Genomic DNA, 17486 nt, shown 5'->3' with positions numbered 1-17486 from the left:
GTAAAGTTTATATCTCTGCTACCCGGCATTACATTTTATGACATGCATGGCCAGGCCCCACAAAGTCCCGTTTATATTCGATCCAGCCCTCGTAACAAATGAGTTTGACACCTCTGTTATATGTAGGGTGAGAAATGCTCTGCTCTTCCTTCTTAAAATTCTTTGCATAAAGCAAAGGAAGCTGACTTTGCATGCTACCAGTACTGCTAGCAAGGCAGCATTAGTTGGCTCTAAGCCCAGCAAAACAGTCTGCAGATTTATTACCTTCCCATCCATCTTCCATTCCATTTCTACTTTATTTATTTATTTATTCGGGATTTATATCCCGCCCTTCCCACAAGTGGCTCAGGGCGGCTTCCAACAATTAATCAAACATAAAATTTAAACAATTTTAAGTATAAAACAATTAGATACTTAAACATTTAAAACCTTAAAAACCAGTAACATTTCAATTTGATAAAAACAATTAAACCTTAAAAACCAGTAACATTACATTTCATATAAACAGATGGCTGGCCAGTTACATCAAGTTTTCATCCCAGCTAGGTGTAAGCTAGCCGGAAGAGGGTCGTCTTACAGGCCCTGCGGAACTGAACCAGGTCCCGCAGGGCCCTCACCTCTTCCGGCAGCTGATTCCACCATGTGGGGGCCATAACGGAGAAAGCCCTTTCTCTGGTGACTTTCAAGCGGGCTTCTTTTGGCCCGGGGATAGAGAGGAGATTTTGTGTTCCTGACCTCAGTGCTCTCTGGGGAACATGTGGGGAGAGACGGTCCTTCAGGTAGGCAGGTCCCAGGCCATATAGGGCTTTAAAGGTAATAACCAGCACCTTGTACCAGTGTACTTCACACTGATTTCTGTCTACATGGTCAGCCAGCTACTAGCGGTTGACCTGGAAGCTTTCCTTTGCTCCAATATTTTTTTTTCAATCATGTACCAGATACAAACACTTCATATCCCACTAGAATTTGGTGAGGATTGGCTTCGGGGAAGGAGTACCAGCCCCCCCAAGTAGGTGCCCCCAGGAAATTGCTCTCTAGGGAAATCACAGCCACAAGTCCAGGAATGTACAGAATGGAACCTCCGTAAGCCAGAAAAATCAATTTTGAAGCAGACCTCCCTGGGATACCCCCGTACAAGCTCCCCTCCAGAAGAATGGGAGCTCTTTTATTGGCAGCCAGTGCTGCCCGTCAAGCTTTGAAGGGCCAATATTTGTGTTTCCAGGGCTGCAGAAGTCCATTCCTACATTGCTTTGATGATTTTAATTGATCTGTGCCTTCATGTCTGCCACGGATGCCACCAACACGCGCCACTATGAACTGCTCGAACCTTCAAAAACCACATGGAGGGTCATGGAAGGTTCAGTTCACAAACCAGGTGATTTTAATCATGAATTAGATTCACGCCCACCCCTGTTAACCACTCTAAGAAAACCAACACCAGTCAGACCACCATACAGCAGCTGTATGATCAAACAATAAGGAAATTTTACTGGGCTTTTGAGTAGCTAAAGAATGCATGGGAGAAGAGATGGTCGTTTCTTACTCTGACTTTTTCTTATTCATCTAACAAGTTTTTAAACACACATTAATCCTTCTGGTCTGGAAGTGTCTGACTTAATAACAAATACTCTTCATGCTTCTTTCCAAGGACTTCAGGGGGGAGACAAACTGGCCACTCACGCACCAGGGTGATGTGTTTCTTTAAAACAGAGCCAGTGACCTTAAAAGGTCACATCTGCACTTCCTCCCTTCCAAGTATGTTAGCAGGAGACACATATAACTCAATTTTCAATGCATGAGTACTTGAGTTGGGTGCTCTGCCACCATTGCAAGTATTGCAGCTATTGATATTAAAATGCCACATTATCTCAGCCCAACTTTTCCAGTGATCCTGATCAGTGCATTCACACCGAAGTTTTAAGTTATTGTACGTCTGCCATCACGTTGCAACCAGAGGAGGAAGTAGAAGTTGTACTCCACCAGGGTTCCTCAAGCAGATCTCATTGGATACAAGCCTATGTCAGTTATGACCAATGGATGGGATAGCACAAAGCAGAAGAGCAGGTTCAGATGGTCTTCACTTTCACTCCAAAAAAGGGGGAGGTAATCCAAATTGCTGGCATGGCTGGAGGGCAGACCAAGAGTGACACTTTGGCCTTGGTTTCTGCTCTTTCCTCAACATCACTGATACACATGACCGATTTCAGGGCGAAGATTGACGAGAAAACAAGGGAGGTCCCTTCAGCTCTCGCTCTCCCCTCCCCCATCTGCCGAAAACCCTGCATGAACTGTGGAAGAGCATGCCGTCGCATATATTTACAGCTCAACTCGATAGTGTGTCATACCTTGCTCTCCCTGCTGCTCTGTATACAAAAGGAAGCCAGTAGTCAGTCAGTTTTCATCACAGCTCTTAGCTATAGCCCCTTTAGACATGACATGCCACATCTCAGTGCAATGGAACTGGAGGATTGGCAGCCAGCTTAATCATTCAAGCCATTATGAAGGAAATTGAACATGAAAAGCTAGCACAGACTATATATAGTCAACTGACTTGAGCTTACTTTAAAGTTCCCTAGCTTTCAGCTACTAATGATATTTGGGAGGCATTAATCAAATAGGATATTATTAAAATGCTCTTCCTAACAAAACCCACACAGCTTTACCGTCCCAGTTCATACATTACTGCACAATCTACTCCAGTCGAGCAAAATGTACTGAATGAATTATATAGATATCTATATAGATGTCTATATAACCCTTCCTCCTAAGAGCAATGGTCAGACCGTTCCATTTTTTAGTCCTTTATCTAATTTAATGTAAGAAAACAAGTCCGATCTGTCAGAACCGGTACTACTGACATTGGTCCTCAGCTTGGGAAGAATCAGGTCAAAGGAAAAGCGAAGCAGTGTGCCAGCATAAGGTGCTGAATCATCAGAGGTATAGATTTAAAAAAGAACTCTGGAACGTACACACTGATATTCATTAATGGTGGGTGGCATACTGCAGACAAAATGACAGAGCCCCAATAATGTGTGCCAGAGCCGTGCATTTCGCTAAGAGGCTTGCATCCTACTCGGACAACTCTCCCCCACCACAACCCCAACAGCCTTGGAAAAACCCTGGGCAAGGCCATCTGCACAGAACCGTAATTCTAAAGGTTTGGTAAAGGAAAACAACCAGTAAAAAGCAACATTTTCATTAGATTAAACAATTTTTAATCCGTTTTCACCAATTATTCTCATGGTCCACAAGGTCTTTGTTTCCAGATCCTTTCGATCTGTCTTTTCAAGTAAGGACCTCCTTCGGTCTTCCAGTTTTATTCTGGGACTGATTCCCCGCCCCCCAATACTGCAACAACTGCTGCATTAGAGTTTTCAGAGAAGAAATGCAGAGTTGTAGAATCAATGTGCTTATCAATGTTATGGCTGTATCTTAAATATTCAAAGGAGAGTACCACGTTAGGCAAGGAGAAAACGCCGAGTAGCTGAGCTAAACCAAAGCCCTGCCCCCAGTCACCTACCTGGGAGGGCCTGCCAAAAAACAAAAAAACTTAAGTGAACCAACCTTTTCACAGTACATTTCATGACAAAAATGTACCTACTAAAGCCCTTAGTGCTGATTAAATTGAACACATGAAGCTACCTCATTCTGAATCAGACTCTTGGTCCATCAAGAAGAAGAAGAAGAAGATATTGGATTTATATCCCGCCCTCCACTCCGAAGAGTCTCAGAGCGGCTCACAATCTCCTTTCCCTTCCTCCCCCACAACAGACACCCTGTGAGATGAGTGGGGCTGGAGAGGGCTCTCACAGCAGCTGCCCTTTCAAGGACAACCTCTGCCAGAGCTATGGCTGACCCAAGGCCATTCCAGCAGGTGCAAGTGGAGGAGTGGGGAATCAAACCCAATTCTCCCAGATAAGAGTCCGCACACTTAACCACTACACCAAACCGGCTCTCCGGCTCTCAAGGCCACCACTGTCTCCTCAGAATGGCTGCAGTTCTTCAAGGTCTCAGCTGGAAGTCTTCATATCACCTACAGCCTTTTAAGTGGAGATACTGGGGACTAAACTTGGGATCTGCTGCATGTCAAACAGATGCTCTACTACTGAGCCATGGCCCCTCCCCTACCTTAGAAGAACCAAGAAAACTCTAAATATGTGCTTAGAACACCTGGATGTCTGCTCAAAGTATATATCATACTCACAGAAACGCAATTCAGACATAGCACCAAGTCTTTAATAATAATAATAATAATAATAATAATAATAATAATAATAATAAATAATTTTATTTATATCCCGCCCTCCCCTCCGAAGCAGGCTCAGGGCGGCTAACAGGACATGGTATATACCATGGTTTATGTAAAACAATTTTAAGATACAGTTAATAAATACATTTAAAAACAGTTACATAAAATTTAAAACTACAATAAATTAAGGTGCTATATTCAACAGATGTATTCCGATGGCTAGATGTCATTTTCAGGGTTCCTTATAAGCTTGCAGAAAGAGGGTGGTTTTGCAAGCCCTGCGGAACTGATTAAAGTCCCGCAGGGCTCGCACTTCCTCCTGTAGTTGATTCCACCAGTGGGGGGCCATTATAGAGAAGGCCTGCTCCCTCGTTACTTTCAGTTTGGCCTCCTTTGGTCCAGGGATCCTTAAGAGGCTTTGGGAGCTAGATCTTAGTGCTCTCTGGGGAACATGTAGAGAGAGGCAGTCCCTAAGGTAAGCAGGTCCTCGGCCATATAGGGCTTTAAAGGTAATGACCAGCGACAATCAAGAATGCATACCCCAGACTCACTCCTATGTGTGAATTCCTCCCTCTATTGGTTTTTACTAATCAGAGTTTCTCAGGAATTCAAACATGTAAAGTATATTAGTGCTAATCTCTAACATGGTTTGCAAATCCATTTCAGAACATCATGACAAAATATAGTCAGCATAAACCAGAAGGGTAGGAAGTGGGGGGGGAAGAGAAAGGTAGAAGGTGGTAGAAAAGGAAGAGAACCCAGGCTGGGTAGGAGGTGGCAGAAAGCGAAGGAGGTGATAAAGTAGGAAGTAGTAGAAAGAGAAGAGAATCCAGGCTGGTGGTGGCGCTCCCAATCACTAAAACGTGGTTTGGCATTATAACTGAACTGAATCAAACTATTTGTGTTACTCTGTTGCAAAACTGTAGGCAAGATCGTTTGGGTTTATGAGCATCTCAGTAAGTGAGGACAAGGCAATGGTTTTTTACATCAGAAGGGACATGCAGGATCTAACTCAAGGTGTTTTTATGACAGCGCTTAGAGCACAGACGGAAAGATGTTTCCCCAAACTGAATAAATTTTGGCAAAGAATAAGATACCAGGAGAGAAAAGCAAAGGGAAGGGTTCCTGCAGGAATGCAAAGAGAAGTACTACAGGTTTTCAGCAGGATCAATAAGCTGTAAAGGCTCAATGTTAAAATATTTTCCAGCTCAAACGCTGAAGCATAAGATTTTACAAGAGAAATCCCCCATAAAAGGTATTATGTGAAATGAATATATGTAACCTTGTATTTACAATAGGCTTATTGTTTTCCAAAGTATGGGTAAAAGGCCTAACAAGTATGGTTAAAAGGCCTAAAAGGATGCCAGAGTTAAAAGAAAAAAGAATTAAAACACAGAATGGACTGAAATCTGTGTTTAAAACCACCAAATAACAGGAAGCAGCAAGCAAAACACACAAATCTTTTCCCTTTCTAAAAAAAATTAATCTAAGCCTCTAATTCTGTATGTAAATTGGCTTTCAAAAATATCTCTTCTCTACCAGCTCAAACTCCACATTCATTCTGATTTAATTACATTCTGAGCTCATGGATTACTGTGCTATTTCACCATCTGCACAGAAGGAGTTGGCAATTTCCCTTGCCTATACCATCCATCGGGATGGCCAAACTTGTTTAATGTAAGAGCCACAGAATAAATGTCAGATGTTTGAGAGCAGCAAGACATGAATGCCAGATGTTTGAGGGAGGGAGGGAGGGAGGGAGGGAAGGAAGGAAGGAAGGAAGGAAGGAAGGAAGGAAGGAAGGAAGGAAGGAAGGAAGGAAGGAAGGAAGGAAGGAAGGAAGGAAGGAAGGAAGGAAGGAAGGAAGGAAGGAAGGAAGGAAGGAAGGAAGGAAGGAAGGAAGGAAGGAAGGAAGGAAGGAAGGAAGATGGAGAGGGGAAAAAGAAAGCAACTAAATACATTCTCCAAGCAGCCAGCTGGCTTGGCTTGGAGAAGTGCTTTAAAGACACAAATGTCTTCTCTGAGCTGGCCAACAAGGTGGTGGGGGCGTCAAGAGCCACGCAATATGCGTGAAAGAGCCACATGTGCCTCCCGAGTCACAGTTTGGCCACCTCTGCCATCCATCTTACCTGCTCTCTAGAAAACAGCAAAGATTAACCAACAGAGGGGGAAAAAACTAATGAGGGAATAAGTTATTTTACAAAACACCAGGGGTTGTTTTGCAGGGGAAAAGGTGGTGGAGCTCATCTACGGATTGTTACACAGCAGCACCTACTATTCAATGGACAAGGTGGAGAGGAGGAGGTGGAACTGTCAGAAAGGTTCAGGAGCTGTGCTCCTGTGAGCTCCCGCTGAATCCGAGGCCTGCAAAACACCAATGCTCAGTTTTCTCCTTGAGGCAGGTTGCATTTCCAGTTATTTAAATTTCATCCTAACATCCTTCATTTGCATGGTACAATTTAAGACTTTTTAATAAGAAATGCAGTGGCTATATAAAAATGGCTCCTAGAAATCAAGATAAAAATCTAAACAAACATGGTAACATCTTAATCCAACCATTCAAATTTGGGAATTCAACGTTTTGAAACGCTTCTAGAAAATGCTACACAAATGAACTTCTGTCTATGTAGAGCAGACACCAACAGAGACTGCCTACACAACCACCTGATACAGATTAAGGCAGAGATGCAGAGTCCACAGGCCTATATCAGAGAGAGTTTTCCTTCCCTTCCCCCTCTCTACACACACACAGAGAGCTTGTTTATAACAGGAACTCCTTTGCATACCCCCTGATGTAGCCAATCCTCCAAGAGCTTACATTAGGCCCTGTTCTAAGAGCCCTGTAGGCTCTTGGAGGATTGGCTACGTCAGGAGGGTGTAGCCTAATATGCAAAGGAATTCCTGCTACAAAAAAAGGCATACACACATACAGACTTATTAAAGCTTATTTATAGATACTCTTGAGTTTCACATCTATTTGAATATCTTTTTTCTATCCCAACTTTCTTCATATCAGATATTTTACTATAACAAACACCACAGATTTGTATGGCCTCTTTTCATTTCTCTGTTTTTAACTTGAAATTATTTCTGATTCTCAGCAATATAATCAAAAACAGTTTCCCTTTTTCTTGAAATTCTGAAACCGGTTTATTGTATACATAAATGTTAATTTTGTCATTATCGCATATTCCGTTCAGATCTGGGCATTTTTCCTTCTATTTTGCTGCAAATATTAGTCTCACAAAGGGTGCGGTCACACGTTACATTACAAGTGGGTGTGTAGCCCGCTGAATATTGATTCGATGCAGGGCCATTCAGACGAGCATCCAAGAATGCAACTCATTCTGTTGTTGAGCGATCAGACATCCAATACTATCACGCTCTTTTCTTGGAGCATGCGTGATTAGATGGTGATTTCGGGGGGGGGGGTGTCCATTGAAATGTGCCCAACTGTTTGGAGGTGGGAAATCAAATGTTACTTCAGAGGCGGGGGGGGGAAGGTTTCCGGAATTAACGTTGCCGATTCAAACCAGGGAACTGCCAGGAATTACTTTCCTAGAAATTGGCAGTGACAATGATATCTGGAAATCCTCCACATTGAAAAAAAAGATTTTTTTTTTCCTGTTCTGAATAGTGGGATAACGTTCCCTGCCCCCCTCCGATCCTGTGATGATTGGAGAGGCAGAAGCGTCACCTCAGATTCCCGGATGATCTGGCAATGTGCATGTCTGCTGGGGCTTTTTTTTTTAAAAAAAAGGTGGGAGGGGCGGTAAACATTCCAAGGGGCAGTATCGCGCGTGAGCTGTCCAAACAGGAAAAAGCCGATCTTGTGCCGCTTTTTTGAAAAAGGGTCAGACTTTCTGCGCTGTCAAATTAATGCAGCATTGAGACACAGCAAGCCGGGATGACCCTGGATGATGCTCGATTGCCAGATGTGGATGTCTGAACGAACACATTTAATCCGTCAGCGGGATGGAGCTGTGTCGCCACTAATGGTACATCTGACTGCACCCAAAGTTCTCCTCTCTCACACACATTCTCCGGCCCTGAGGGTAGGGGGAGACCATGGACACTTGTGTGTGTGCCTACTCTAAAATATTCATATACACATAAAAGCCTACTCTGAACTATAACTTTCATGTTTTGAAAAGAAGATATTTTTGGTGGATCTGAGACACTGCTTTGGAACACGGGGGAAAGAAAGCAGCCTCATGATAAATGGTTTGGCAGATAAATAAAGCAGACATTAATACTTTTATACCTGTATAACAGCTTGTATCTGCGTCCCTCAATGTACATGTTACAAAATGCAAGGAAAAAAAGTTTGAAAGTCATGCAGTGATTTAAAAATTTCCACATAACAGAAAAATGACAAGCGTTCAGCATTTCCTGCTGTGTACATATGCCCTTCAAATACATAAGCATTTCTTCACTTTTGAAGTTCTTCACTCCAGCCCACATCAGGAAATAGCAATGGTTTCCTATCTGGCTCTTTAGCCTAGCACTGGGACAGAAGACAGTGGCAAATGAACACTATCAATATAAACTACACCATTACTGCCTTCTGACTCACATCTACCACTACTGATATGCTTAGATATACCCAGCTGAAATGTCAAATGTTACTGTCTAGAAAAACATTTCACATACAATTAGCATTCATTTGCCCACCATCTTTGAATACATCAAGGATCTTTAAATGAAGTTACGAAAGTTGATCCATCTTGCACAGTATTATCGACTCTGAATAGAAGCGTTTCTCAGTAATCTTGGACAGAGGTCTTTCCCAGCCCTACTAACTGAAGCCGTTTTAACTTGACATGATAGCAAGTCAAATTGATACTTTATGCACACCACACATCTGCATTACAACTGAGCTATGGCTCTTATCTGAAAAGAAAGAAGGTGCTAGCATCTCCAATTAAAAGAACCTGGCAGAAGTGAAAGACATCTACCTGAGACCCCTGGAGAGCCTATGCACTTCATTGTAGTCAATATTGACCTTAACAGGCCAAGGGTCTGTCTCAGTACAAGGCAACTTCATGCACAACTGGGAGGGGAAGATTTAATTTTTTTTTCTGCATCTCCCATTTCTCAAACTCACATAGCCCCCAGGAATTACTTGGCCCATAGGGAAAACATACTGGCTGCTTATATGTTTCTTCCAAGAGGACAGATCTCAAAGGCAGGGGTAGGGGAGAAAATGAGAGGAAAATACACACACACAAAAAAACCCCAAACCTTGCTACCCCTGACTGGCTCTTAGTCAAAGCAGACCTTACACAGCTGCAGTAAAACATAGATTGGAGATCTGATTACAGATCTCACTGCATCTCATCTGCTCTAATCCTTGGGAAGAGTAAATCTTTTTACATATGCCTACTAAGTAATAAATGAAGATGCTACTAGATGAGACAGATCATTACCACAAGCACATTAAAACATGTTAAATAATGCACATTTTAAAATATCAGCCCTAAAGACTGGTAGACTAATGCCACAATTGCTTAATATGTTACTCGCTTACTTAGTTGAAATGGCATGTTCATTTTGACAGAAAGTAAATTGTGGGTTGGATCCTACTATTCCCTTCTGCTAAGTGGGATCCTATGACTTTCCTCTGCCAACTTTTCCTTAGAGGGAGAAAGACGTCTCCAGATGGCAAATGACATTTTCTGATGGAGAAATGTGTAGAACGTTGGGGATATATGCTGTTGGAAAAGAAGTGAAAGCACTTCATTTGCATATTGGGGGGAGCAGAGCCCTAATCGTTTGGGCTCTCCGAGGACTGAAGTGCTGAGGCCTCAGCTGAAGAGATGTTTGTCTGGTGTGGGCCCTCTGTTTTTTGGAACTGACTGTTTTTCTGGAGGAGGTTAGCCCCCAGACCACCTGCCTATGAACTGAAGCCGACTTCTTCTGTTGGATGGTGAGGAGAGAGGCCCTGAGGACTTTCCTTCCCACTGGAGGCCTACTGCTTCTGAGGGACTGCGACTGGGCCAGCTTCATCAAGAAGGCAGCCCTTCTGCGACACCGACTGCTGGATCTCTGGTTTGGGAAGGGAAAGTAATTTGGGGGTGTAGAGCACCATACCCGATGTATAAAACTGTGTTTACTCTTATAATAAATAGTTACTTTGCTTAAGTCAAGGTGTGTGAGTGGGAGGGGGGATTTAAGAAAGGAGGCCTTAAGCCTTGTAGTTGCCCTTACTTCCAGTGCCTGGGTTACAAATAGCACTGTTTGCTGAAGGAAAGTCTTTCTCTGTGGAAGAAGACTTGGTAGAAGGGAGTCATAGGATCCAACAGGAAGTCATAGGGGGAGGGCTTTTTTTGAGCAGGAACGCACAGGAACACAGTTCCAGCTGGCTTGGCAACAGAGGGTGTGGCCTAATATGCAAAAGAGCTATACTAAACAATGGTGATGTCAGGGGGTGTGGCCTAATATGAACATGAGTTCCTACTGGACTTTTTCTACAAAAAAGGTCCTGCATAGGGGGTAGATTTTAATCCTATCCTACCATTTCGCTGAGCAATACTTGGGGGAAAAACATTGCCACGTCCAGTGTTTTTTGTTAGTGGCTATTCACATAGATATTGTGATTGGAAATAATTCCTTGAACTATATCCTTTTATTTTTCCCTACAGTAAAATGTTCCGTTTCATCAGAGCTCTTAAGTCTCTGCCACCTGTTTAATTCATTCTGCATCCAAATATGATCATGTTCCCCCATTATGGATTTTGAATTAAAGGGGAAATTAAAACAAATTGAAAATATTTATTCTTAAACAGCTGGCGGATCGAGTGAGGTGGTAGAGTCCAAGACACACAAACAAATAATGCAAGAACAAGGCTTTACTCTTCTTGGCTTGACTTCACGAACGAAGATTTAAGAAGGGTACAGTAGTCCACGTCTGCTGCAGGCTCGCTGGTGGCTGACAAGACCAATGCAGGACAGGCAGGTCCGGCTACAGTGGCTGCAGGGAAAAGTCTGATTTGGGGTTGGTGCTGTAGCAGTGCGATTCTTCCTCAATCTCCTTTTGTCCTCAAGACCAGCTATGCATGCGTTCTCAAAGGAAGAGACAGCCTGGTGGATGGTGTGCCTCCTTGCTTTGCGATCTGAGGCTAGGTCAGACCACTGGTGATGGTTGATGCGACAGGTGCCAAGGGATTTCTTCAAGGAGTCCTTGTACCTCTTCTTTGGTGCCCCTCTATTTCGATGGCCGGTGGAAAGTTCGCCATACAGGGCAATCTTGGGAAGGCGGTGGTTTTCCATCCTGGAAATATGCCCTGCCCAGTGCAGCTGTGTCTTCAACAGCAGTGCCTCGATGCTTGTAACCTCCGCCCGCTTGAGGACTTCAGTGTTGGTCACAAAGTCACTCCAGTGGATGTTGAGGATGGTGCGAAGGCAGCGCTGATGAAAGCGCTCCAGGAGTCGCAGGTGATGACGGTATAAAACCCACGATTCGGAGCTGTAGATTAGGGTTGTCATCACAACCGCTTTATAAACATTGATGTTTGTGCCTTTTTTCAGATGCTTATTGCTCCACACTCTTTTATGCAGTCGGCCAAATGCACGGTTTGCCTTTGCCAGCCTATTGTCAATCTCCTTGTCAATTGACAAGGCTTTACTAGAACCTTTTTAAAGGACATACCACTATTACTCTACTGTCTTACTTCGCTGACTTTATTGTGGTACTGGTTTTTTAATCATGTATTTTGTAAATAAGCCTTCTGGGCTGAATGCACAGCCTAACAATAGTTTAGTAAGTGAAAAGAAGACATTTGTATTTCATTCATTTGTGGAGGTCTGTCACCAAGGAGCTGCAACTCCAGAGAGTGAAGGGATTTCTTAACTTGCAAAATCAAGCCACCTTGGTGGCATGCCTCCACAAGTTAACGGAATGCCTTCTCTAAGCTGCATTGCTGCAGTGGTAGTGGCACAACTCAGCAATATCGCTGGCACAAATAAAAGCTAAATATTGGCTTTTATTCAGGCCAGCTATATACAATAGATAGGCAAACTAGATTGTCTAATCTGCATTCAGATGCCAGATATACTCATATATATTTAGTCTAATGAAAATCATGTATTTTAACTTAACTGACTGGTTTTTATGTTTAATTTTAATAGTTAAATTTAAAGTTTTATTATTTATGTTAATGTGTAAGTTGTTGTTAGCCGCCCTGAGCCGCCTAGGCGGGGAGGGCGGGATAGAAATAAAAGTTATTATTATTATTATTATTATTATTATTATTATTATTATTATTATTATTATTATTAAATACCCCCAAAATACCAATAAGGTGGGGGGGTTTTGGGGGGGGAGGTATTTATTTGGTTTAGTTTATACTGAACACACACCCCTATGTGAGATCCTGGTGGAAACTCCATTTAGAGGCACTGGAGGCCTCCTTCTGATCAGGACCATGAGGGAAGGAGGGGCTGCTACTTTCTCCCTGTGCCATTTACCCAGGCCAAAACACAACTAGGTTGGGGTAGAAGCAGGAGCTCAATACCTCCACAAAGTATCCCCATCTCTACTTCGCCCTTCGTTGTTTACTCTGTTACATGTCAGAGCATACATTTCTCAGAACAAAGAATGGTCTTCCTGTATATAAAGCATCACATGGCCAGCTGCTGACTCCCCCCATCACCTCTCTGGATGAAGAAACCCTCCAAATGGCACCTGAAATGCCAGCAGTGGCCATAAACAGCAAGAGAAGAAGTGTGAGAGTACAGTATGATGGAACGGGAGCCAGAATGAGGCAGGGATAGAGTGCAGGGGGTGGGAGGAGAAGCACAACCAGATCTATAGGTGATTTTCCCTTCCCTGTGAGTCCTTGCAGGTCCCCCTCCGGTGTATATAAAAAAAATGCAAGAAATGACAAAGTGCTAAAACCAATATCAATAAACACTATATTTGTTGTTACAATACATAATGTATAAGTAACCATCAAGTTTCAGCAATGCAAACCATAACATGGTTCTACCCCAAGATCCTTCATTACTGATTAAGTTACTATTCATTTTTTAAATTACTCTTACCTCCATGGTATGTGTTTTTCCTGAAGATGTTTGACCATAAGCAAAAATAGTACCATTGTAGCCCTCAAGAACATCTGAAAGCAATAAGAAAAAAAAGGAATTGGTAATATTTATAGACAACTATAAATCATTGAGAGAAAAAAGCACCATATGTATTAGTCAACATTCAGTAAGAACAAGGAAAGGAAAGAATGGGAAATTAAGGAATGGCATCTGCTAGAAAATGCACAGATGTACAATGTTGCTATGGTAACACAAAGAAACTGGATTTCTTGACATCCAGATCTAATTTAGATAATAATGGAGACATTTGAACCTTCCTATTGCTTTCCTAAATAAACATACTTTGAACTCTTGTTAGTGTCCAATTTATCAGAATTAGAGTACAAGGGGGAGAAAAAACCTGTTCCTACAATGTGAACTTTCCAGCATTGCTCAGGAAGAGAAACAAAACCAGGTTTTAAGACTTGTGTACAGTTTCTTCTCCACCTGGGATTATTTTATGCTCCTTTATCTTCCTGAAGCTTAATTTTAAAAATTAGTATCATAAGGTTCCTTCTCTTTGAGAAAATGGACCGACTTAACTCTGCAGCTTTGCACAGAAAGACTGAAAGGCCATAAATAAAATGTGCAGTTCCTCCTACAAATAATATTATGAATAGGGGTGACCTTTCTTCAAGGACAATAGCTCAGGGCACATAATCTATTCGATGACAACAGGGAATGAGGCCAGATCATAGACTCTGCATGAGACATGTGTCCCTCTTCCCGGAAAATATATATTTCTCTTAGGCTCCCGTGTCCAATGTAAGATTTATCAAGCCTGAGAAGAGAACCAGAAGTTTTATGTTAAACAGTATGGCAAAACAGTAAATTGGATCCAGTTAGTTTTTGTGCTGGTGAAAATGAAGATACAGGTCTCTTCTGACTACCAAAACAAGGCTAATGCTGGGGACCACAAGTCCTGTATCTTCAAAAGCCATGCACAACAGGGACTGTAATAAGGAGAGGGTCTGGATAAGATTGAGTCAAAATGTTAACTGCATCCAATTGAGTATGCTCTGAGAACCACTAAAAACTTGTGCTGTCTTCCATACAGTGGGATCTCTTCTTATCTCTACAGGATTGCTGTATTCTATCCGCAGAACTAAGGTTTGGCACCAACTTTGAGTAGAATGCCTCAGAACATTGACAACTGTTGCAGACAATTCTGAAGTCTATATATAGAGTATAGCTATGTATCCGCAGAATTCCAATGTAGTTTTCTTTTAGAATAGTGTATCAGAATCATATTTTAAACTGACATACTCAAATAAAGGTTATTGGCTGTTTATCTCATATACTTAACCCATTTTCACTATATGTTAATGTATTATTTTTTTCTAATGGCAAACTAGAATGATGTTTATAATATATGTTACATGTTAAAAAGTAAATTAGGTGGACAAGAACATCACTAGGAAATACAAGTCCTCTTGTTTTACCTAGACTTGTAGCAAGAGCAATTAACAGGCAACTTTTATTACCTTTTATTGGTTTCCCACACAAATGCTATCCAGACCAAATGGTCTTCCAATTTATTACACTATTTTGCTATTTGATCCTAACTTTGTATCAGTTTACACTCTTAGCCCACCAGCTATATGTATTTCTGCTCGCTGAATCCCATTCCCTTGTCTGAAGAAGTACGCATGTATACGAAAGCTTACATTCAGAATAAACATTCTGAATAAAACTTTGTTGGTCTTAAAGGTGCCACTTGACTCCTACTTAATTCTGGAGACTGTCAGCTTACACAGCAAGTTGTATGCCTGAAGGAGTACTTTCAACGTATGCAAGGACAAAACAAGAAAAAAACAGACAGCATCTTCACAATATACCATCACACAGTCTACTGGAGAACAGCTACCATCCCTCCAACCCACCAGAGAGTAAGATACGTACCACCACATACCATCAAAACAATGATTAAAAAAGAGAGAGACTCCACATGGACCCCTCCTGATAGCCACAATGCCACACTGGATCTCTAAATCAAATGTTTTCACCATATAGTCCAAACTGATGTGATCAACAAACACTACTGCATACAACAGAATCTCAACCATGCTGAAAGGAAGGCCATGGACACTGTCAGGAACAATCCCGATATAATTAGAGGCAGACAAAAATGGAGCTGTTGAAGTCATGAATAGATCAGACTACATCCAGGAGGTTCAAAGACAACTCCCGAAAGCTGCTTGTTACAAACAAGTTACTCAGATCCCAAACAGGAATACAAAAAAGAACTAAGCAAGATTATAAAGGAATTAGCCCTGCACATTCAGGAACATATCCTTTTGAACACAGGTACAAATCCAAAATACACAAACTCAACAACCCAAGACACTCCATTGTCTCAGGCATAGGCACTATCACTGTGGGGTTATCTGAATATATGGACTCTGTTCTAAGACCCTATGCCATCGATGCTCCTAGTTATGTGCATGACACCACAGACTTTCTGAGAAAGCTACAATCTTTGAACAGCCTACAGAGAATACTATTTTAGCCACCATGGATGTGTAATCTCTGTATACCAACACCCCACACAGTGATGGATTACAAGCATTAAGATACAGTTTATTATACTTATATGTGGGCTGATGTATGAATTTTTATGCTGTAACCTGCCCTGAGCCCTTTTTGGTAGGAAGCGCAGGACAGAACTTGAATAAAACTAACAAACAAACAAAACGGAACATGATTTCTGACAACATTAAAGCTGACTCTGCTACTAAACTGCCATTTTGTTCTCATCCATAAGCACTTCAAATTTGATGACAACTTGTTTCAGATCAGTGAACATATGAACAAATGAAGCTGCCTTATACTGAATCAGACCCTTGGTCCATCAAAGTCAGTATTGTCTTCTCAGACTGGCAGCGGCTCTCCAGGGTCTCGAGCTGAGGTTTTTCACACCTATTTGCCTGGACCCTTTTTTGGAGATGCTGGGGATTGAACCTGGGACTTTCTGCTTCTCAAGCAGATGCTCTACCACTGAGCCACCGTCCCTCCCCCGTGGTGGTACAGCCATGGTCCCACATTACAGCCTGGTCTCAGAGAATGCTAACATCTTTATGGCTGACGTGGAGCAGTGCTTCCTAAAACCCTACCGACTCACACCTCTCTTATACCTGTGATAACTAATGGCATTTTTATTATATGGACACCTGGTAAAGACACCCTGGATATATTCCACCAGGCATTCAATGACTTTCACCCCACCATCAACCTGACAATGAGCCAATCTATACAAGAAATATATTTTCTGTACACTACTGTAAAAATACATAATGAACACAAAGTCACCACCTTATATGAGAAGCCTACAGATTGACAAACATCTACATGCATCCAGCTACCATCCTAAGCATATCAAATGATCCCTTGTATACAGTTAGACTCTACGCTATGGCTGCATCTCCTCCAGTCCTACACACAGAGATTCTCACCTGAGGGATCTACAACAAACCTTTTTTGAACTAAAGTATCAACCCGATGAAGTCAAGAAACAGATTAACAAAGCCAGAATGGTACCCAGAAAAAACCTGTTACAAGACAGGCCCAAAGGAGACAATTAAAAGAAAACCGTGGAAAACAACTGTATCAAAATTATACCAGAATTTTACTGTCACAGATCTAAATACCCACCTTGGGTCATCATTTGATACTATCTCATTTGGTTGACAAATATGTGACCGAGAAAATGATCTCTCTTTATATAGCCTTCGTAGACTTAAAATCTGCCTTTGATTCCATACCAAGAGCAAACCTCTGGGAAAAACTCAGTGCCACCTCAGTTGATAGACCTATTCTTGAACCAGGCACTTTATACCAACACTGTTGTCAGAATCAGATGCAATAAACAAGGGCTTCTAACTAACCTTATTCCATCAACAAAAGCAGTAAAACAATGCTGCGTTCTGGCCCCTTCCCTTTTTGCCATTTATATCAACGACCTGATTAGTCATCTCAGCCTAATTGATACCCATCCTCCCTCTCTGGTGATTTGCAGATGACACAGTCCTACTAGCTAGGACACCGGTAGGCCTTAGAAGGGCTTTAAAGCAATGTGGCCTTTATTGTGACCATAACCACCTGGAGATTACCAAAAAAACAAAAGAAATGGCCTTTGGCCCTAATCCTAAAA

General features: G+C 42.0%; 1 protein-coding gene across 1 annotated transcript in view; it reads right to left on the bottom strand.

Moving 5' to 3' along the window:
- KIF5C (kinesin family member 5C) overlaps positions 1-17486 on the bottom strand; it is a 170370-nt gene that overhangs the window by 100878 nt on the left and 52006 nt on the right. Inside the window, exon 3 of the mRNA XM_060257215.1 lies at positions 13295-13368. Coding sequence (XP_060113198.1) covers positions 13295-13368 — 74 coding nt within the window. The remainder of the gene's footprint in view (positions 1-13294; positions 13369-17486) is intronic.

The sequence above is a fragment of the Heteronotia binoei genome, chromosome 16 (assembly GCF_032191835.1).
Source record: "Heteronotia binoei isolate CCM8104 ecotype False Entrance Well chromosome 16, APGP_CSIRO_Hbin_v1, whole genome shotgun sequence".
In the NCBI taxonomy this organism is placed as follows: Eukaryota; Metazoa; Chordata; class Lepidosauria; order Squamata; family Gekkonidae; genus Heteronotia; species Heteronotia binoei.
This window is presented reverse-complemented; position numbering and strand designations above follow the sequence as displayed.